The sequence below is a fragment of the Dromiciops gliroides genome, chromosome 2, assembly GCF_019393635.1.
Source record: "Dromiciops gliroides isolate mDroGli1 chromosome 2, mDroGli1.pri, whole genome shotgun sequence".
Lineage (NCBI taxonomy): Eukaryota > Metazoa > Chordata > Mammalia > Microbiotheria > Microbiotheriidae > Dromiciops > Dromiciops gliroides.
The window spans coordinates 222209243-222231806 of NC_057862.1; the positions used below are offsets into that span (position 1 = coordinate 222209243).

General features: G+C 37.0%; 1 protein-coding gene across 6 annotated transcripts in view; it reads right to left on the bottom strand.

Moving 5' to 3' along the window:
* Nucleotides 1–13650: 13650 nt before the first annotated feature.
* Nucleotides 13651–22564, bottom strand: part of FLRT2 (fibronectin leucine rich transmembrane protein 2) — a 127993-nt gene continuing 119079 nt past the window's right edge. For all 6 annotated transcript variants that reach the window (XM_043986492.1, XM_043986495.1, XM_043986496.1 and 3 more), the window contains one exon: nucleotides 13651–20616. In XM_043986492.1, the coding sequence (XP_043842427.1) occupies nucleotides 18231–20216 (1986 nt within the window). In that variant the 5' untranslated portion in view covers nucleotides 20217–20616 and the 3' untranslated portion in view covers nucleotides 13651–18230. The remainder of the gene's footprint in view (nucleotides 20617–22564) is intronic.

Below are 22564 nucleotides of genomic sequence, written 5' to 3' on the forward strand. Positions count from 1 at the left end.
TATAGCTAACGTATATAAGTTCTGCAAAGCAATAATAGCTAATACATATAACAGGTTAAGGTCTGGCAAAGCATACACATAAACTTGGGTAGCTAGATGGCACAGTGGATAGAATGCCTGGTCTCGAGTTAGGAAGACATCTTCCTGAGTTCAAATCTGGGCTCAGTAGTGAGCTTTACTCTCATCAGAATTGGCTCAAAGAGGGAATAACATACACACTCAAGTGCATATAGTAATATATCTTGCCCTGTGGGAAAGTGGGAAGGGAAGGGGATAAGGGGAGGGGGTGAGATGAAAGAAGGGAAGACATTGGAGGAGGGGGTAGTAAAAAGCAAAACATTTTAGAAGAGGGATAAAAGAAGATACAAAATAGAGTAAAAAGCATGGGAAGGGAATAGGATGGATGGCAATATTAATAATAATAATAATATTGCTAATTAGCAATAGTAACTGTGAAAGAAATGATGAGTAGGATGCTTTCAGAAGGACTTATAAAAATGCAATCCATCTACTGAGAAAGAACTGATGGTATCTGAATACAGATTGAAACATAATTTCGTTTTTGTTGGTTCCTCTTTCAAAAGGGATTTTGCCTTTTTTCTTTCACAACCTGAAGATTTTTTGCATGACTGCACATGCATAACTTATAATGAATTGCTTGATTTCATAGGGTGGGGAGGGAGGGAGGAAGAAAATTTGGAACAAAAAGTTTTATAAAATAAATGTGGAAAAAATATTACATGTAACTTGGGGAAAATTCTAAATAAATAAAAAATAAATAAATAAAAGACCTGGGCTCAGACATTTACTAGTTGTATGACCTTGAACAAGTCACTTAACCCTGTTTGCCCCAGTTTCCCCATCTATAAAATGAACTGGAAAGGAAATGGCAAACTACTCCAGTATCTTTGCCAAGAAAACCCCAAAGGGGGTCACAAAGAGTAGGACATGGCTATAAAACAACAATGGTACTCTCACCCATGTATGACTTAGAGGGCTCAGGTTGAATAAGTGATATATATATATATATATATATATATATATATATATATATATATATGGCACTTTAAAAGTTTCACAAAGATTTTTACATATGTTATTTCATTTTTTTTCACAACCCTGTGAAGCAGATGCTATTATTATCCCAGTTTTACAGAAGAGGAAACTAAGTCTGAAAGAGGTTAAGTAAACTTTCCCAGCATCATATGGCTAAGAACTCTCCAAAGCAGCATTCAAACTCAGATTTTCCTGACCTCATTTCTAGTATTCTAACCATTGTACCACCTAACCATTCAAAGTCACTGTTGATATGCCTTAGAATTTCCTGTCCTTACTGCAAATTTTCCTAATAATAGTAGGTTATCTTTATCTTTATTCATACCATAGAACAATCTACATTTGTTACAGCACTTAAAGGTTTATAAAATGTTTTTAGATACACTTATTTCATTTATTTCCCCTCAATAATCCTGTGATAGATATTAGTATCCATCCTCATTTTACAGATAAAGAAATCAAGGCTTCCACAAGGTTCACTGATTTTCCCCTTGATCACAGGCCCAGTTAGTGGCAAATGTAAGATTTACATTAAAATCCTTCCTGACTCCCATATTTTTTACTATACAATACTGCCTCTTGTGTGTAAAGCTGGATGTTGGATAAAGATGTTTTCTCTTAATATAAAAAATATTCCAAACTACAATTTAAGAAGCCATACTCTAGTCCACTGTTCTGAAAGCATTCTATACCCTGCCCCCCCACATACACCCTGCCCCCACACACTCCCAATATATACTCTATAAATATAGAAAATATACTTCTGTTGGGGAATATGATTTTCTCTTATCCTTATTTCATTTTAGTTCACAGAAAATGTGTTTGCTCAAGATATCTCCTAGGTTATTTGATAATTTTCATGCTTTATGCCATTTTTTTTGCCCCAATCCAATGCTTATATAAGAAGTCTTGGAAGGGCATCATTATAAAAACCAGGCATAGACCAACATCTTGCACCATGTGCCAAGATAAAGTCAAAATGGAAAAATGGTATCTCAAAGTTGTTTTAATTTGCTTTTCTCTAATCAATATTGATTTAGAGCATTTTTTTCATATGACTATAGATAGCTTTGATTTCTGCTGAAAACTGCCTGTTTATATCCTTTGACCATTTATCAACTGGGAAAAGGCTCTTATTTTTATAAATTTGGCTCAGTTCCCTACACATTTGAGAAATGAGGCTTTTATCAGAGAAACTTACTGCATTTTTTTCAGTTTGCTGTTTTCCTTCCAATTTTGTCCGAATTGGTTTTGTTTGTGCAAAAGCTTTTTATTTTTATATAATCAAAGTTATTTAGATGGTACAGTGGATACTGCTGGGTCTGAAATAAGAAAGACTAATCATTCTGAGTTCAAATCTGGCCTTATACACTTACTAGCTATGTGATCCTGAGAAAATCACTTAACCATGCTTGCCTCAGTTCTTAATTTATATTGCCAAAACCACAAAATGAGGTAATGAAAAGTTGATCTCAACTTAAACCCCTCAACATCAATGATCAAAATTATTTGTTTTACTTCCTGTAATCCCCCTTATTTCCTCTTTGTAACTAAACTCTTCCCTTATCCATAGATCTTCCAGGTATATTTTTTCTGTGCTCCCCTAATTTACTAATGATATATCACCTTATTGATATATACCTTAATTTCCTCAACCAGAAAATGAGGATAATAATAGCACCTACCTTGCAGGGTTGTGGTGAGGATCAAATGAGATGATATTTGCAAAATAGCACAGTGCCTGGCACATAGTAGGTGTTATATAAATGCTTATTAACTTTCTTCTCCTTTCCCCATTTCTTGAAATATAAGGGAGGTGGTTTAATAGTAGAGTACCTGAATAGGAGACTAGCTGCTGTTACCTTGGCAAACAACTTAATTTCTTTTCTAACTTGCAGTTTCCCTCACTCAGTAAAATGGGACCAGAAAATATAAATTCATGGCCTACATCAGAGGGTTTTTGCATTTTGTAAGTCTTAAAGTGCTACAGTAATGTGAATTGTTAGTTGCACCCAGGGAGACTAGAATCTTCAACAGTAGGCTGGTAAGAACAAAGTCATTTTAAAATAAAATTATTAGGACATACCAGAGTTGGAACTGGCAGGGCTTAGCTTAGTAGTTGGGCTTAGCTTTTTGTCCCACCTTCCAAAATACTTAAAGTGCTCCTTACCTTTTTCCTTCAGCTACCACCTCCAGAGATGTGTGAATAAATGAATGAATGAATGCCTTATTAAGCACTTATTGCAATGTACCATGTTAAGTGATAGGGATGCAAATAGAAAAGACAGTCCCGGCTCTTGAATAGTCTTCAACCCCCATTCCCCTGATACTTTACCACCAAGGTTAGTCAGGGCAATCTGCACACTCCCTCCCAGAATCCCCTAGAGTGATTGTGCTGGTAACCCTTTCTGCTCAGGATGAATTTGAGCTTCAAGGTCAAAATGAGCCCTCTCTGGATGCAATGACCACCTCAGTCAAATCAGGACCAACCCTCCCCAGTCCCAATCCTTTCAACTTTCTGTTTTCATGATGCTCACAGGGACATCTGTTGTTGTTCCCTGGGAACATCATTGAATTTCTAGTCGAGCTTTAACTTCAATTATTAACCCTGTCATTTACTAGTTGTGTGACCATGGGCAAGTCACATAAACTTTGGAGGCATTTTCCCCATCTGTAAAATAAGATGGTTAATCTAATTGATCTCTAAGATTCTTTTCACTCCCAAAATGATGACCCTTTGACCCCAGATCTATTTCTTTCACATTAATTCCATTTTCTGGTTCTCCCTGAAGTCTAGCTTCTTCCTAATGACATGACACATCTCTGTGCCTCTCCAAAACTGGGCAATCCTTTTATTCCACATCCACACACAGAGCCAAAAGAAGTTGGCATACTTGTTGCTACCCATTACCTCTTTCAGATGTTTCTTCTGTCATTTTATCCAGCAATTACCTGTCCATCCTGTCCAGAAATATGTTGCTATCTTCTTTGGATCTCTAGGCCATTTTCCTTCCTTTTCCACAGATTTAGTGCCTACATCACTCACAGTAGTGTTCTCTTCCCCCAAAGAGTTAGTTTGTGAGCATTTAGAAACAGAAGCCATGATCATGGAGAACCAATATGGCTTCATTAGGGGCAGGTCATGACAATTTAATCTCATCTCCTCTTTTTGATAGGATTATGAGACTGTCAGGAGAATGCTATAGCCATACTTATGTTTTAGTAAAGGATTTGAAAAATTTCTCTCATATAGTCTTGTGGACAAGGTGAAGACATTTGGACTAGACAAGAGTACCATAATAGAGATTTAGAACTGCTTGAACAGCCAGACACACATCAACCCTGAAGATCTCCTGTGGAGGGCTTCAGGGATCTGTGCTTGGCCAAGTGCTAGTTTCCATTTTTTTTTTTAAATTAGATACTTGGATAAAGGAGTGTATGGCTTACTTGTCAGATTTTCAGACAACACAAAGCTGGAAAGAATTGCTAATATGCTAGGTGACAGAGTCAAGATTTGAGATCCTCAAAGTCTAAGATCTACAGCCCAGAATTTTAGAGAGAATCTAACAAGCTGCAATTTAATAAGGATAAATGTAAGGTACTACTGGGGATTAAAAAAATCTACTTCACAAGTGTAAGATGAAGGACCCGTTACTAGCTAGCACTATTTGGGAAAACATTCTGCAGGCTTAAGGAGTGTTCAATCTTAATACAGGTAAACAGTCTCTCGTAGCAGCAAAAACAGAAACACCCCAAGAAATTAATGTGATATTATACAATTGGAAAATAAACATGGCATCTAAGGCCAAAGAGATGATAATTTTGCTGTGCTCAGCCCTTCTTCCCTGGTGAGACCACATTTGGAGTATGTTGTACAGTTTAAGGCATCACATTTCAAAAAGGTCATTTATATCCACTGGTTATCAACCAGAAGGGGAGCCAGAAAGGTAAAGAACTTTGGGACCATGCCAGATTTTGACCAGCCGATGAATTGGGAATGTTTTGTCTGGAGAAGAAAAAACTTAGGGTACACATGTCAGTTATCTTCAATTATCTATGGACTTTAACTTGGTCCCAGTGGGAAGAATTAAGAACCATGGGTGGGTATTAGCAGACAAATAAAATAAAATTAAAAGAAAAAAACTTCCTAAGAAATAGAGCCATCTAAAAGCAGGTTACCTCAAAAAGTATTGAGATTCCATCTTCCCCACAGGGTAAACTGACATTTGTTCAGTATTTTGTAGAAGGGATTCATGTTCAGGTAAGAACCATATTAGATGGTCTGAGCAGTCCCTTTAACTTTGAGAATTTAGGTTTCCCTGTGTTCTTTTAACATCAAAGGCTGTTTTTTATTGATCTTTGTTCTGTTCATCACCTTTGAGACTTCCCAGACCATCACTCCCTTCCCTGAACACCACTCCTCTACAGTCATTCTCCTTTCTATTGGAATGTAAGCTCCTTAAGGACAGGAACAGTCTCATTTTGCCAGCTGCTTACCCACTGCTTAGTACAATGCTTGGAACATAGTATATGCTTAATTAAGGTTTTTCACTCATTAATATATAATAGCCACATGTACGAGTTCCCATTACATATACTTTCCTTCAATTATAACAGAGTAGGCACAGAAATATCAGTTTGAGACTGTCTCAGAATTAAAAGAACCTTTGACACACTAGAATGACTAAAAATTTTAGTCTTGGAGCCAGGTATCTGTGGTCTTAAACACAATGCTAGTATCTAAACTGAAGGCATCATCTGCCTGTTTTGGATAGCAACCAGTTGATTTGTTTGGTCCCCTGCCATCCATGACATTTATGACAGGCAGAATTATTGAAATATATGATGTCACCACCACAAAGCTAGCCAATGATTTTTTTAAATAGTATTTTGAGATTTTTTAACTGCCACAGCCATACAACATAGGAAAATGTGGAACAACAATATTCAGTTGAAATAGTGTGATTCTAAATAACAATCCCATTACATTCCATGTGTTGACAAATTTCTAAATAGAACTGCATAACAAATGGTTTGTATGCTATGCTTGTCTATAAACAGAAGAAAAAGAGGACTAGTCCACACAGCCTCTTATAGTAACAACATTTTACAACTAAGTATAGATTTTAAACTTTTTTTTGGCAATAGAGAAAGATGAATAATATGGCCAATACTCATGATAATTTCATTTTTCATGTTTTATCAGGTAGGACAAGGTATTTGGATGATTGTAGAGTAATAAGGGACAACAAATATTGGAGTGTAGACTTCAAAGTAGTAACCTTGGGAAGCAATAGGCTTATTTCAACAATAGTTGGCATTGAAAAGAACATCTCTTTAAGTGTGCAGGGAAAATTAGTACCAGTTTTGGAGTTCCTGAGATCAGTGTCCAAAATCTTAATTCTTTCACTTGTGTGACATGGGGCAAGTCTCTGAATTTCTATTTGCCTCTTTCATAGGCAGGCATAGCATACATTCACCACCTATATTAATAGATTTGTACCTCCAAGATCTATTCTAGCTCTAATAATCTATTTTCCCATGCTAGAAAGTATTTATTAATGTGGAGAAGCAGTGTGGTATGATGGAGAGTATGTGGGGAATAGAATTGGGGAGATTTGGATTCAGATGATAATAACTAGCATTTACATAGTACTTGAAGGTTTACAAAGTGCTTTTTTCCATAGGTTTTCATATTTGATCCTGAGGTGGAATGTGCTTAAGTAATGGACTCAGCATCATATGGCTAATAAATTTCAGATCAGGATTTGAACTCAGATCTTCTCAATTCCAAGCTCAGATCCATTAGACCACCTATCTGCTTCTTACCTCTGACACTACCTGGCTATGGGAATAACCAAGTCATTTAACCTCTAAGTTTTACAGGCAATGAACTTCCTAGGATTATAATGTCACAGAAGGCTGATATGCATTGGTGGAGTTTTCATAAGGGAGGTTTCTTACATTTACTAATTCATAAATCACTTATTTCATTATTTTGGGGAAAAATTAAATGCATCTGATTCACAAGAACTTCTGAATTTGCAAATAAAATGCAAACTATATAAATATTTCATTATTTGGTCTTCAGTAGAAACCCTTCTATACTCCTCCTGGAGCCAAAAAGCAGCCTGCTTAAAGTGTGCAAAAGTTTTTACCAGCAGAATTGCTCTACCACTTACAATGCAGCTACGTGGTGCTAGACTAGGAGTCAGGAAGATGTAAGTTCAAATCTAGCCTCTCTAGGTGACTCAATCTGTCTCTGTTTTCTCATCTGTAAAATAGGGGCAATTACAACATCTCCTTTCCAGTCTTACTGTGAGGTTTAAGTAAAATGTTTTTACAAACCCTGAAGTGCTACAGATATCCTAGGTATCATCATCATTATTACAACACAGCAGATCTACATTGTGCTACCACCTAAAGCATTTCTCACCCAGAATGAAAGGTTCAGTATGGTTTTGATCGTATAACTTATAATTCCATAACTGAGGTGGAGGAAAGAGGATGGGGAAGCATAGGGCTGATTCTGCAATGTGGAACAATGAACAGAAAGATGGATTAGAAATCTAAGGATCTAGGTTCAAATACAGCCTCTGCTACTTAATACTTTTGTGACCTCATCTGTTTCCTCATCTATAATATAAGTGGGACATTAAAGGATTTTTTTCTAGCTCTAAATGTAGGATCTATTAAGCCATAACTACCACATAAGTAAACATAATGAAATAAAAACTGTGGCTTTAGGTAAATGAAGGGGAGAAAATCATCAGAATTTCCCCATTTTAATTGGTTTTGTTGGCATGGTTTATAAACAGTTTATACATAATTTGGGAAAATTTAGTTCCTATAGGTACATAATTTTCATGGATATATTTCTATATCTATATCTATATATCTCTATCTCTATCTATAGATATAGACATAGATATATAGATATAGATATAGATATAGATATAGATATAGATATAGATATAGATATAGATATAGATATAGGATCCTATGTGCTATAAGAAAAACTGTTCACAAATCTCTACATATCCTGGCTCATCCAGGTATTTAACAAAGGGGAAACACAGGGGCAGATATGTTCCTGGTTAGTTACTGGCATAATTTAGAGTCAGGAACCCTTGTCTTTGAATAGAATTTTGGATATTTTTTATATTGCCTTGGGAAAATCACTTAACCTATTTAGTCCTAGTTTCCTCATCTATAAAACAAGGTAGTTGGATAAGATAATTTCTAGGGTCCCTTCCATCTCAAAATCCTGTGATCACCCTATCCCAGCAAAAGGTATTGATGACAGGGAGACTATAAAAGGGGTGAATTTTGTTGTTCTATTTTGGACGCTGAAACTGTCATTTCATTTATTTGGAGGACTCTGATAAGGAAAATCCTACCAAAGCATTTTGGCAAATGCTCGGTAACCTAAGAATCTTAGAGTTGCCTGGTACATTTAGAGGTTAAATAACTTACCTAAAGACACACAGGAAGTATATGTCAGGAGCAGGGGTGGAGTTCAGAAATTAGACCCAGACAAGTTTTTAAAACCTATGTTAAAATTTTTTTTTACATGTAATTTGGGAAAATAAAATTTAAAATAAAAAAAATTAATTAAAATTTAATTTAATTTTAAAAAAGGAAATTAAGGGGATGCCCATTAATTGGGGAACGGCTGAACAAGTTGGGGTATATTAATACAATGGAAGACCATTGTGCTGTAAGAAATTATGAGGAGAATTTCAGAAAACCTTGGAAAGACTTACATGAACTGATACTGAATGAAGTGAGAAGAATCAGGAGAACGTTGGTTACAATAACAGCAATATTGTGCAATGATCGGGGGCAGATAGGTGGCACAGTTGATAGAGCATCAGCTCTGGAGTCAGTGGACCTGAGTTCAAATCCAGCCTCAAGCAGTTGATACTTACTAGCTGTGTGACCCTGGGCAAGTCACTTAACCCCAATTGCCACACACACACACACACACACACATATATTGTTCAATGATCAACTATGATGGACTTAGCTCTTCTCAGCAATAAAATGATCCAAGATTTATGATGAAAAATGTTTACCACATCCAGGAAAAGAACTATGGAGTCTTTTTTCCTTTCTTGTTTCCCTTTTTTTCTGATTCTTCTTTCAAAACATGACTAATGTGGAAATATGTTTAACATGATCGTACATGTATAACCTTTATAAAATTGCTTGCTGTGTTAGGAAGGGGGAAGGGAAGGAGGAAAAATTTGCAACTCAAAATCTTACAAAAATGAATGTTGAAAACTATATTTACATTTAATTGTAAAATATAAAATAAAATACTATTAAGATGGGGGAAAGAAAGAAATCAAATTCAGAGTTACTAGACTCCATGCTGGCTCTAACAAGGACGAGGTCTTGCAGAAATGGTTCTATGCTAAGGGAAACTAGGTGGCTCAGTGGATTGAAACACAGTCCTGGAGTCAAGAAGATTTGCATTCAAATATGGCTATTGACACTTACTAGTTATGTGACCCTGGGCAAGTCACTTAACCTGTTTGCCTCACTTTCCTCATCTGTAAAATGAGGATAATAATAGCACCTACTTCCTAGGGCTATTTTGAGGATCAAATGAAATACTTGCAAAGCACTTAGCTCAGTGCATAGCATAGAGTAGGCCCTATATAAATGTTAGCTATTATTATTACAATTATTCTTCATTTTTAGCTGCCAGGATAAGATATAGATTGTTACACTGAATTTATTGGTTTGACTCTAAGGCTGAGGAGAACAGTGCCAGCATATTTATCCATAAAAAGGGAAGATTTGGGGCCAGTGTTGATAGTTTTTATGGTGTCTGTCATGAAGAGATTATTTTAGCAGTCTTTAAAAAAGTCATGAAGACTTTCATCTTTTATATTTGCCTTGAAACAAGATCCACACCAATTAAAAGTTAGAATGACAGGTTGTTGTACTTGATAAAACTATTTCTAGTTTTATCAATGTAAATTTCATTTGTAAAGTTTGGGATACTTAATGAAAATATAACTTAAATAACATCACATAAAGAATAGTGAGCATAAATCTTCTAGGCCATGGTAATGAAAATCAATTTGACAAGGCCTTACTATATTTCAAAATTTGTGAATCCTTAGTGCAATTGCTAAAGAAAGGAGATTAACTACTGCAATGGATTGAAGTTTTTCTCATGGCTTCTGTGTCACCCAAATATAAGTGTAAATATTTAATTCTTTTAAATTGAAAACTTATGTTTCAAGTAGGATAAAAGTATGATAGCCATAGGTGTAGTTAAAATGAATTTACACTCTATCAGTTATCAAGAATAAGACATGACTAAGGGTGCTTCCTCAGACCCCAATAGCAATAACCAGCTATGAAATAGGGAAGACTTCAGTTCAAGCCCTTTCTCTGATACTGACTGTCTAACCATGGGAAGGCACAAGTTGCAGAAATGATGCCAATCTTCATATCAATAAAAAAAATTTAAGTGCCTCCTATGCGCCAGGCACAGTGCTAAGTCCGGAACATTCAAAGAAAGGCAAAAAGTTGTCCCTAACTCTCAAGAAGCTCGGAGTCTAACAGAGGAAGCAACATAGAAACAACTATGCATAAAGAAACTAGTTTGGAGGGAATCAGCAGAGGAAAGACACCAGAATTAAGAGGGATCAGGAAAGGCTTCCTGTAGAAAGTGGGATTTGAAGGAAATGAGGAAGTGGAGATGAGGAAGAGCATTCCAGGTAGGGGACAGCCCACAGAAATGCCTGGAGTGGGTAATGGAGTGTCTTGTTTGAGGAACAGCAAGGAGGACAGTACTGGATCTTGGGCTAAGTGGAGAAGGATATAAGATTGGAAAAGTAAGTGGTGATACTATGAATGGCTTTGATTCCCAAATGATTTTATTATTTTATTATTTATTTACTTATCCATCCAACTCTTTTATTATTTTCTATTAATTTATTATTATATTATTTACTTATTTTATCCTAGAGGTAATATGGCACTAGTAAGTGTCTGAGGCCATATTTATTTGGTGAAGGATGGGGTTGTGACACAGCTGAGTAGATGATGGACTGGAGAGGGGAGAGATTTGTGAGAGGGAGAGCAACCAGTAGGCTATTACAATAGTTCAGGAATGAAGAGAAGAGAATCATCACTAGGGTGAGGGCAGTGTATTAGAAGAGAAAGGAGAAATGTTAAGGTAAAACTGACAAAGCTTGGCAATGGATTGGATGGATGCAGGTTGGGGGAGGATAGAGTATAGAGTTATGGATGATGCCTGTCTGTGCAATTTGGAACATGTTGTTATAAGTAAAAGGGAAGTATGGGAGTTAAAGGGGAAAAGGAGGATTTGGAGGGAAAGATAATGGGTTCACTTTGGACATGTTGAATTCTCTAGATAATGAAATTATAGGTAAGGACTAAGAAAATGGAAGAAATAGTTTCCTAAACAATGCACTCTGTGAACACAATCATAACATAAAACAAGCTTCCTGGAGGTCATAGGTTATTATCGTAAAATATCTCTTTGGAAAAGTTTATTCATGTCTTTAGGTGAGACTGAGGCTGGGGGAGCAACTAGACTTGATTTTTATAAAATATATTACATTTTTGTTTGTTTGGCTGGTTTTTTGTGGGGCAATGAGGGTTAAGTGACTTGCCCAAGGTCACACAGCTAGTGTCAAATGTCTGAGGTTGGGTTTGAATTCAGGTCCTCCTGAATCCAGGGCCAGTGCTTTATCCACTGTGCCACCTAGCTGCCCCCTTGATTGTTTTCTAATAAATTTTTATGCTTTCTTATTTGATTATATGTACTTAATGCAAAGGTAAGAGAATGAGGTTTTCTAAAGCATGTCTATGTCTCTGGCTACAGGCTAGATTTGAAGTCAGGACGATCTAAGTTCAAATTCTAATAGGTATTTACTAGCTGTGTTGCCCTAGGCAGGTCATCAAACCTCTTTAAGCCTCAGGTGTTTTGTTTTTTTTTTTATCTATGAAATGGAGATAATAGCACCTATCTCAAGGAATTATGAAAAACAATTGAGGTCACATATGTAAAGTTTTTTTGCAAGCCTCAAAGTGCTATATAAATGGTTGCTATTATTATTTTGAAGAATAGGACTCAATAGATGGCTATATTGAGAAGTGTTTGGAATAGTTAGAATCACAAAATCTTAGTTCTTACTGAAAAGAGAAGAATGGTTTATTTGGCCCTCATATTCCATATAGGATCCCAGTCATTTTTTTTGTGTGAGGCAACTGGAGTTAAGTGACTTGCCCAGGTTCACACAGCTAGTTAAGTGTTAAGTATCTGAGGCCAGATTTGAACTCAGGTACTCCTGAATCCAGGGCCTGTGCTTTATGCACTGCACCATCTAGCTGCCCCCTACCCAGTCATTTTTAAAAGAGTAAAAGATAGCATCCTAGCTCCCAAATCTCATTTTAGTCACTAGACATTACTGTCTTCCCCAGTAAAAATCTTTCAACAGAGATTCTAACATGGATTAAAATGCTTCCTAAAAAAAAAAAATGCTTCCTGATTCTACCAGCCTTTCCTAGTTTCTTCTTAGAATCACTTTTTAAAAAGTTGCTACTTAGCTTCTATTTCCCTCCCCTCCAAGAATAGAAGCTATCTTAGGACAGGAATTTCATTCTCAAGGTCTAGTACAGTACCTGGCACCTAGGCATTTCATAAATGCTTAATAGATTAAATCACAAATTCATCTTTTTATTTCCCATGAGTCAAAATAGCCCAAAGTCATGGAGTGGACCAATGGTCAGAAAAAAGAAATGTGAATGATCCATTAAGTAAATAATCAGTTTCTGAATAATTGAACAAATAGATCAATAAAGTAAATATATGTGTTGTATATATATATGTATATATATATATATCTCGTTAAAGTAGAAATGATTTTGTCTATATTATATATGATATAGACATTATATACTATGTAGATGGATAGGTACAATTTAACCCATTGAGAACAGGAAGTTTAACAAAATAGAAAGCATTCTGAGGAAGGCAAGCACATGCTTAAAACTATGAAAGGAAGTATGGTACACTATAAAGAACAATTGAGTTAGAAGATACAGGTTTGACTACTAGCTCCAAAATAACTTAGGTAAGACATTGAGCCTCAATTTCTTCATCTGTCTATACTACTTTATAGAGATGTTGTGAGGAAAATACTTTGTAAACCAGAAAGGGTCATACACATAACAAATGGTGTTTATGCCACTTGGCATATGGAGAGTTTTCTAGCTTTGATGCAGAAGGATATTTGTAGGATATTACTTTATCCCCCTACAAAAGGATATGCTCTGTATATCAGTGATATTGGAAAGATACATGGACAACACACATAGCCCTTGTCAGGAAATTAAAAGTCATCTCAAAACCAAACATGAGAAGGGCCAACTAGACTTGAAGATAAATAAAGGTATATATCATGGATACAAGAAAATGAAAATCCTATCAGCCAACTTATTCCTATCATCTTCCTATCACCCAGGACCATTTTTCATTTCTCCTTCTATTCAAAACAACTATGATTTCTGCATTTCAATGAACCAGCTCAAATAAACACAGTATTTTTTTTTAAAATAAGTCTTTACTTAATATATCAACAAGGTACTGTATAGTGTAGAGTGAAGTCTTGAAGTTAACATGTGCAACATGGTAGGTCTCAGAAGATGTATAATGCAGGTTTTCCAGCCCCTTGAAGTCCCATGTCAAGGCAAACAAGAAACAAATAAACATAAGGTTCAATCAATAACAAATCATGATGATAAACTTTTAATGAGTATACTTGATACCACTCTGCTTATATCAGGGACACACATTGGCCTAATGCCTCGTTTTGCTTCTAAATTGATATACATTTCACACCTGAGGGAATAGCTTTCCAATGCCCCAGGGAGGTTTTTAAATACCCGAAAAATCTATGTCCTCTATAGCCCTGCTTTGTGCTAGTCTGGTGGGTGTGCTACTAGGGAAAGAATAACAACCAAGCCTTTTGATTCCATTACATATACAGTATCACTGTTTTGCCAAACTTTATTCAATCAATTTCCCCTTGCAACTACAGGGACCAAAGTGACCCCTGTTGTAGCACTGAGGAAGGATGAAAACTCCAGCTACCCTGTGTGAAAAGAATCATCAGGGAAGGCAACATGAGGCTTAGTACTCGAGTTATTTTTGTTTTCTCTTTGGGGCACTCACTTGTTTTGCTTTTTGTTTTTTTTATGGCTGGAAGATGTCATGAGTAAAACCATTATTCTCATGTTCTAAAGTAAAACTTTCATGTCTCCTCCTTATAAATTAGAATGAAGAAATGCTATGAACAAAGGATTAAATGGAAATTAACCACTTCGCTGTCAGTAGCTGTGGCTGAACCCACTGCTGAGATGGATGGGCAGATAAAGTACATCATTCGTTCTCCCCGTGGGTTACAACAATATTGCCTTGTGATTTGTATGGATGCTTTACTCACAACATGAAGAGGTTTTCTCCCAATGGGGAGGGATTTTCTAACGCCCATGAAATGACTAAAAAGATTATGATCTGTTCTAGTAGAAAATGGAGTTGTAACATTAGCTCCTTCATTATTTTTTTTTCTCAGACCAGTCATATTGTATTTTTTCTTTCACCTTGGGGGAAACTCCTAATATATCTTCAACAAACATTCAGATAATTAGAAAATATAATAGTGCTCACAAGGGAGAATGAATTTCAATTGCAGTATTTTTGTTCAGAAGCCCTGGGAAAGTAAAGGCAGGGAAACACTAGGTGTTTCTTCCTGCTAACACATACAACAAAGTTGCAAATACAATGGACAAAAACTATTGACACTGGGAGGGAAGGTCACAGTGTCTCGATCATCCAATCTCTTTTCAAAACAACATCAGTATTAAATGGCAACCATGGGTTTGGATAATGACTGTCATTAGATAACTGATTTATTCCTGTTCTTTTTAGTATTTCCTCTCTGCCAGGAGAGCATCACATACTTCTGAAGGTAAACACTATGAATCATATTAACTCAGTTGGTAAACACTATGAATCATATTAACTCAGTTGGCTAAAACACCATGCCATCGAAGTCAAGACCATAGGCCTCACTTTATGTATGAACCAGTGAACATCCTTCTCCTTTATGATCTCAGGCTTCACACATAATCCTGGCAACCTATCTCCCAGTGTATATCAACCAGAGGAGGAACCAAGTTAGATGGAGACAGGTTTGTTCAAATGTGGCCATCACCTGAAAAATAATTTCAAACACAAGTCCTATGGTGAGGCAGCAGCAACGTGGGTCTGTTACAGAACAGAACACTATTACATGATAGCCTGTGTGCTTCTGGTGTTTGGTGAGATTCCCAAATATCATATTTGAAAAGGGTCCTGCTTTTAACAGAGCATTTGCTATATCATAGAGAAAATCAAAATGAGCAAGGTTAATGGTAAATGAAACTTACAAATTATCTGTCTAACATAATAAGCTTGGGATTCATTCAGGCAAATGTAACTCATTCTCTAAGCCAAGAACTCTGCTGCCCCTGCTAGGGTCAAATAATCCCACATACTGTATAGGTAACAGGAAAATTTTTAAAAACGGGAAACCCACCCATTTAGAGCTTTGAGTCTTGATGGTCAGAGGCCCTTTGGGAATGCAATCGCATAAGGATAGATGAGTAGTATTGTGAATCTGTATTTAATAAGAAGCCAAACCATTCTTCCTGAAAATATACTGTTGTCTATGAAGTATGTTGGAGATTTGACGTGATTAGGTAATTGAGATGCCTCTAGTTTTTATTAAATTTTCCAGACTGGGATCTTTCATTGTTCAATCTAACCCCATTCATTCTTAGTGAAGAGACAGTGTTAAGTAAGCAACCCAAGAGTTGAGCTGCTAAGACTACGCTCTAAATATCAGCCACTCTAGAATTCATACAAAGCCAATTTCACATTGGCTGAATGCACAATGGTGCATTGGTGTCTTGATGATATAAAGCTGGTTACATTTTTTGTTTATCCCAAAGGGCCAGAGGAGTTAAAACATACTGGGGAGAGAAAGTATTGAGGAAATAAGGCTTTTACTATAAAGAAAAAAAAACTTGCATAGCATTTTATACCTAAGGTTATACAAAGACACATCACAGCTTATTTTTTCCTTTAAAAACAAAAACAAAACAAAAACAAAACAAAAACAAAGACAACTCTGTGACACTTGCCACATGGCTCCCTAAAATACCTGTTATAACGAGAGAAATAGGAAACACATAGTATAGAGTGAGATTTCTAAATTTGATTTTTTCAACTAGAACTTCGAAAGGATGCAAACTTTCAGATAATGCCTACCATCTCCATCCACAGCCCTTCTACTTGGGGATGAAAAAGAGAATTATTTAGGCTTCCCAAGGATCCCATGAAATCCTGTAGAGAAGGGACAGAGCTTCAAAAACCTAGTATTGTCATACTTAGACAACTCCTTTCCCAACCCCCCTTTTTGCTCTCTCCCATGCTCTGACAAGATTAGGCAGAAAAATTTATAAAACATCCACTTTGCTCATTTTCCCTTCAAATAAATGTAAACAGCAAAATGGAAATAAAGTCAATACATTTGTTGAACCTGGGAATTGCTTTGGGGGGGAGGGGAAGAATATATAAATATATATAATGTTTTGGGCCAGCACTGGTGTAGGCCTTAATATTGACCTCTAAGGTCCCTCCTAACTCTAACTCTAGGATCTATGATATACTATTAGCTGTGATAACGGACACAGGTTTCATAAGCTATAGGTGCACTTGGGTGAGTCTTTGTGCATCCCAGAGTGTCATAAATAACTTTTCCTGAAAAACTGAGGAAAGATGAGAACCAAATGGAATATAACTGACAGAATTTTGTGAGTTTTTTTTCCAAAAAAAAAAAAAGTCTGAATGGAAGACAAGAAATTGAGAGAAGGAAAGGCATGAATTTGGGCTTTGTCTACATGAGACCAACACAACTGGCTTAAAAATAAAAGACTGAATAAAATAACTATTTCAATTAAGAAGAAACTACATGACAATGAAAAATCTAGCTTGAATGATTTTTTTTCTCCACTCACAGTTGCCTAGATGGTCAGTCATGTAGACACAGTCTTATTGAATTTCCCAAAATAAATTTCTTTATCAAAAATAATTTAATTCAGTATTTCTTTACCCTATTTTGTTAGTCTCTCTCTCTTAAAACAATGTATTGGAAAACTTTTCAGTTGAATTTGGTTTAGTCATATATGTAATTTCAACATAAACACTTTTCGAAAGGGAATTGTTTTTCTTTCTGAATCATCAGCCCCTTGATGTATCTGAATTAAATGTAACTCTGGTCTCTAACTCTTTCAAATTATATATGGTTGGGACACTATGATGATTTTAAAAAAAAAAACCATTTACCCAGCCACCTCCAAAGTTTTCAGGCTTTTTGAAATTTTAATTAATACTCTTGGGCTTTGCCAAGTGGGCCAAATTATCTCACGAAAATGAAGTTCTTTCCTTGTGATTCAGCAGTTATTTCTTGCACTAGGTCCAACCAAAATTTTGGTACAATTTGCCCTTCTCTTATTTTGTCATTTCTACTTTCACAACCCCCTCCCCACAAAAAACTGGGAAGTGCAGAAATAGCATGGAATTGTTTGGTTAGATTTTTTTTTAAATAAAAACTAAATTATCCTGTCTTAATAAATCCACTCTAATTTGTACTTGGACCTTAACCAGTGGCTCTGAAACAGGAACTCTCTTTTGACAGCTTAGACAGCAAAATGGTTAATGTACATTGTACGGAAGAATCACTCTTTCCTTTGCCATGGCATTGGGTTCTCATTGTACAACCCTGTACAGTACTTCAGCAACTTTTTTTTTAAAGATTTAAAAAGCAAAGAGTTACAAAACTGTTTGCAATTAACTTGAAATAGAAAAGATAGCACTTTTTTTTAAATCCCATTATATAGTACACCGTATAAATTACAGAGTATTCAAATGCACAAATGCATCTGTGTAACATTTATCAAATGTAATTTGTGTGTGTCTCTATGCTCGCACATGTGTGTGTGTGTGTGTGTGTGTGTATGTGTGTGTATTCTCAAGAGTTTCACTGTCCGCTTGGTGTCTCCCTGCCCACCCCTCGGTATCACGTGTGGCAGTGTTCCAAGTCTGGAACGCTGCTGTTGCAGTATCTCATGTTGTTGGGAATGTGGCAGTCTGTGTAATTGATGCCCCCATTCGGGGTGTAAATGGGCTGCAGTCTGAAATCTCCTTTAAGGAGCTGATCGTTATTTAAGGAGACGATCTGAAAGCTGGTTTCTGTCATCTCCAGGATGGAGTTGTCCTTCTTGGTGCCTGCCTCACAGTAGTCGTCTTTCCGCCGGCCCCGATTATATTTCCACTTCTGGGAGGTGTAGCGCCCCTTTTTGTGCATGTGCCAGCAAAAAATGCTGAGCAAAACCACCAGCACAAAGATCACTGCACCCCCGATCAAACCTGCCAGGAGAAAGGGGGAACCCATGTTGTGAGAAGTTGTCTGCTCATGGCTGGAAGCTGTGTTGCTGCCATTGTTTAAATGGGAGGCATGAGTGGTAGCCTCAGAACAAATAGTGTCTTCTCCAGCTCGGTAATTGAAAGCATCCAGTGGCACTAAGCAAACCCGATAGGTAGATTTGGGCTCTAAATTGATCAGACTCAGATGTTGTTTTTCACCACTGACTATCCGTTCTTGAACGATGCCCCCTACCAGGCTGTGGCCCATTTTCACCCAGGTAAGTTTGTATGCCATCACAGTAAAAAGAGAAAGCCAACTGACATGAATGGAAGTATCATTCACAGCATGGACTGAGAGTTGGATCCGTTCGGAAATGGGAGGGGTCACCTTTTCTCTGTCATCCCAGTCAGGCACAGTGGGGAGGAGTTTAGATACAGTGGGTGTCAGAGGAGTATAATTTCTGCTAGGGGTGGCTGCAGACTGAGTGGGAATCTGTGTGGTTGGAGGAACAATACTTGAGGGTGGGGTAATGAGAGATAATCCAGGTGTAGTGGTAGGGCATGACAACAGATTCATATTCAGCTCCCTGACAGCCATGCCCCTGACCTGTTCTGGTCCCTGGCACATAAAACCACGTACATTAAGAGATGATGGAATGAATTTGAGCCACTCTGTGACCCATTTAATACCGCAGTCACAAAACCAGGGATTATTCCGTGCAGTGAGCTGCTTCAGGTTGGAAAGATTATCAAAGACTCCTTGAGCCAGCATCCGCAGCTGATTGTTGGAAATATCCAGTCGTTCCAACTTGTGGAGATTGGAAAATGCTGTCAAAGGGATATGGTTTATCTGGTTATCCTGTAAGTAAAGCTTGACCAGATGAGTACCTGGGAGATCAGGTGGAGGGTGGGACAGTGAATTCCTCACAATAGAAAATTCCTTGAGCTTTGAGAGATGGCTGAAAGTCCCCTCAGCAATGCCCTTATTGGTAAGGAGATTTCCATCCACAATCAGACGTTCCAAACTTGTAAGATTCTGAAAGGCCATGTCTGATATAACAGCAATTCGATTTTCATCTACCCTCAGTTCTTGTAGATCCACAGGGAGGCCAACAGGCACACTGCTAAGATGGTTCTTAGACAGAAACAACAGCTTGAGACTTATAGCTTCTCGGAATGCCCCGTCTTCCACACCTACTGTAGAGATGGAATTGTCATCCAGGTGTAGCTCTTCCAACTTCAAAAGCTGAGCAAGAGCTGCCCGAGAAATGGTCTGAATGTTGTTTTCCTGCAGGTGTAGAACCCTGACATTCTTGGGTAGGTTCATGGGGAATTCGTCCAGTTGGTTGCCATACAGGTAGACTGTGTGCACCGACTGTACGTTGTGCAGTTCTGCAGGAAATCCGGCATTATTAATTTGGTTATTGTGGAGGTAGAGTACGGTTACGCCCTCCGGTATCCCAAGAGGCACTGAGGTCAAGCTTCGCTCATTACAGTAGACAAAGTTCCGGTCACAGCGGCACACATTAGGGCACGCCATGTTTTTAGAAACCTGCATGTAGAGCCCCAGGGAAATGATAACCCAAGATTTCAGAAGCAAAGCCCCGTGGCTAGGCCACTTTGTAGTCTTTAGGCCCATCTCTGAAGTAAAGAAACAAAATACAGAGTGGCTGGGGAGGTGGGAAATAATAAAGGCAGATGGCAAAACTGAAAAGGCAGAAAACTGGTTCCGTTAGTGTCCAACACTCAAGCAAGAGTAAAGTCCTGAAGGAGAACAGTAAAACAATCCTCTTGCTGTTGTTTTCTGGTAATCAGCTAGGAAAGCCTCAGTCTCATTATCCTTCTTAAGTTGCCTTCTTTACTTCCTTCCTCCATGTGCACTAAAATGCAGTAGGTGGATTTTTTTTCCCCTAACAGGTGATAGGTGATGCTCACTACCAACAGGAACTACAATGGACTGGCAAGGCTTCTGTCTTCTCTTGTAGTGCAGGTCAGCGTTATTCAGCCTGTGAGCATCTCAATTCAGCTCAATTCTTGGTCTGTTGTAGAACAAAAAGAAAGAGATGTCAGTAAAACTGACATAATAATCACCATAATTATTCGTCCCTCCTCCTCTTTTTTTGGCCAAAAAAAAAAAAATTAGGGTTAAATAGGTATAATTGCACAAAAATCTAGCCTTAATCAAGGACATGTGTTGGATAGTAACTCTGAATTGTGCTTAAAAATATGGATATACCGCAGGGACTTAATGACTGAATGGATGAAATGCAAAATAAAAACCATGTTTTTATGCATTCAACCAGCACCACTGAATCTATGACCTGCATTCCTCTCTGCCTCTTCACATATCTCTCTGTAACTTCTATCCATATGCCAAATTGCTTTACTTAGAATTACCGAAAATATATCTAATTGGAAATTTTATTGCTTTTTTTGGTTTTATTTATGTTTTATTTCAAGAAGGTAGACAAAAGCACCCGGCAGATTTAAATTAAAGCAAGATAAAAATAACAATGCACCAAATTTGGTCAAATTCAAATAACTCCTAAAGAGTTATCATATCATGAAACAAACAAATGTGAAATAGCAAGCAGTTCAGTTGAAACAATTCTTCCCCTAATCCCATTCTACTCCTAGAAGTACTATATCTCATGAGCATATAAAATGTCTCCTTCCATTTGTATGAAAGGGGAGGAGAAGCAGCAACAACTCATTCTTTTCCACCTCCCTGCCCCCCACCTCAAGCTTAACCTTCACCTTAACACTCCAGTTGCTGGGTAGAATGAACTCCAGGCCCTGACACTTCCAAGTCAAATACTGCCCCTCCCCCTTCAAGTGACCCACATATATGATGTTACCAGACAGAGTTGTGGAATCCAGGCCCAGGCATGAGCTCTTCCCCCACTGAGTTAGTTGGTTCCCTTGTGTCCCCAGAGGAAGAATGTTCTCAGCTCATTTTGTTATGGTTGATGGAATATTTGGGGGAATTAGGGTACTTTTAAGAAACCAATTATTCTTTCTTGCACACAATTTCAAGCCATCAATTTTGAGATGAAAGAAATAAAGGAGTTAATTGAAAGGTACCAGTTTTGATTTCCCTATAAAACCAACATGTCAGGACACGGTAAGCTGTGTGTCTCTTAATTCTCACCAATATAGAGAAATTGAAGCATTGAAATATAAAAGCACAAAAGAGTTATTTGAGACAGTTATTTTAACAACCTGAAGAAACGCTATTAAAAAAAACAACTAGAAAAATTTGATACTAGCATCATATAATTTAAATGCCTGAGGTGCTGCTATATAGGAACTCTCCCTTAGAAATTAGATATATATGTCTTCTTTCTATTTATACATATGTATATATAATTTCTACTTTATAATTTACACATACACATGTACATAAACAATATGTATATATGTGTGTATATAGACATGTATGTCTATATACAGACATGTCTATGTGTGTGCATGCATATATATGTATATATACATATATGTATATATTTTTTTTGAAAGGATAATCTTGTTTTAGGATCAAAGAAAAGAAAAAACAGCATTATATAAACTGGGTTTACAAGCAAGCAAGTGCTCTGTCACTGAACTATAGTCACTACCCTCCAAGAGAAAAGGCCAATCATAGGATTATAGATCTGGAGGTGGAATGAAACTCAAAGGACATATAGTTACTCCCCTTCATTTTACAGAGGAGGAAACTGAGATCCAAGAAGATTGACTTGCCCAAGGTCACACAGGCCAGCATCAGAGAAAGGGTGAATTTGCAAAATGAGGCACAACAACAACAACAACAAATCTGAATTGCCTTTGGCAGAAATATTTTTATTTTATCAACGAACAATTACTAACCTATATATTAAATTATTTCAGGAGTTCCTTCATACACAATGACTAAACACTTCGTTTATTTCAATATCCTAAAGCATTAAGTTTAAAGTGAGTAACAGTGCATGGACTGGCCATTTGAGT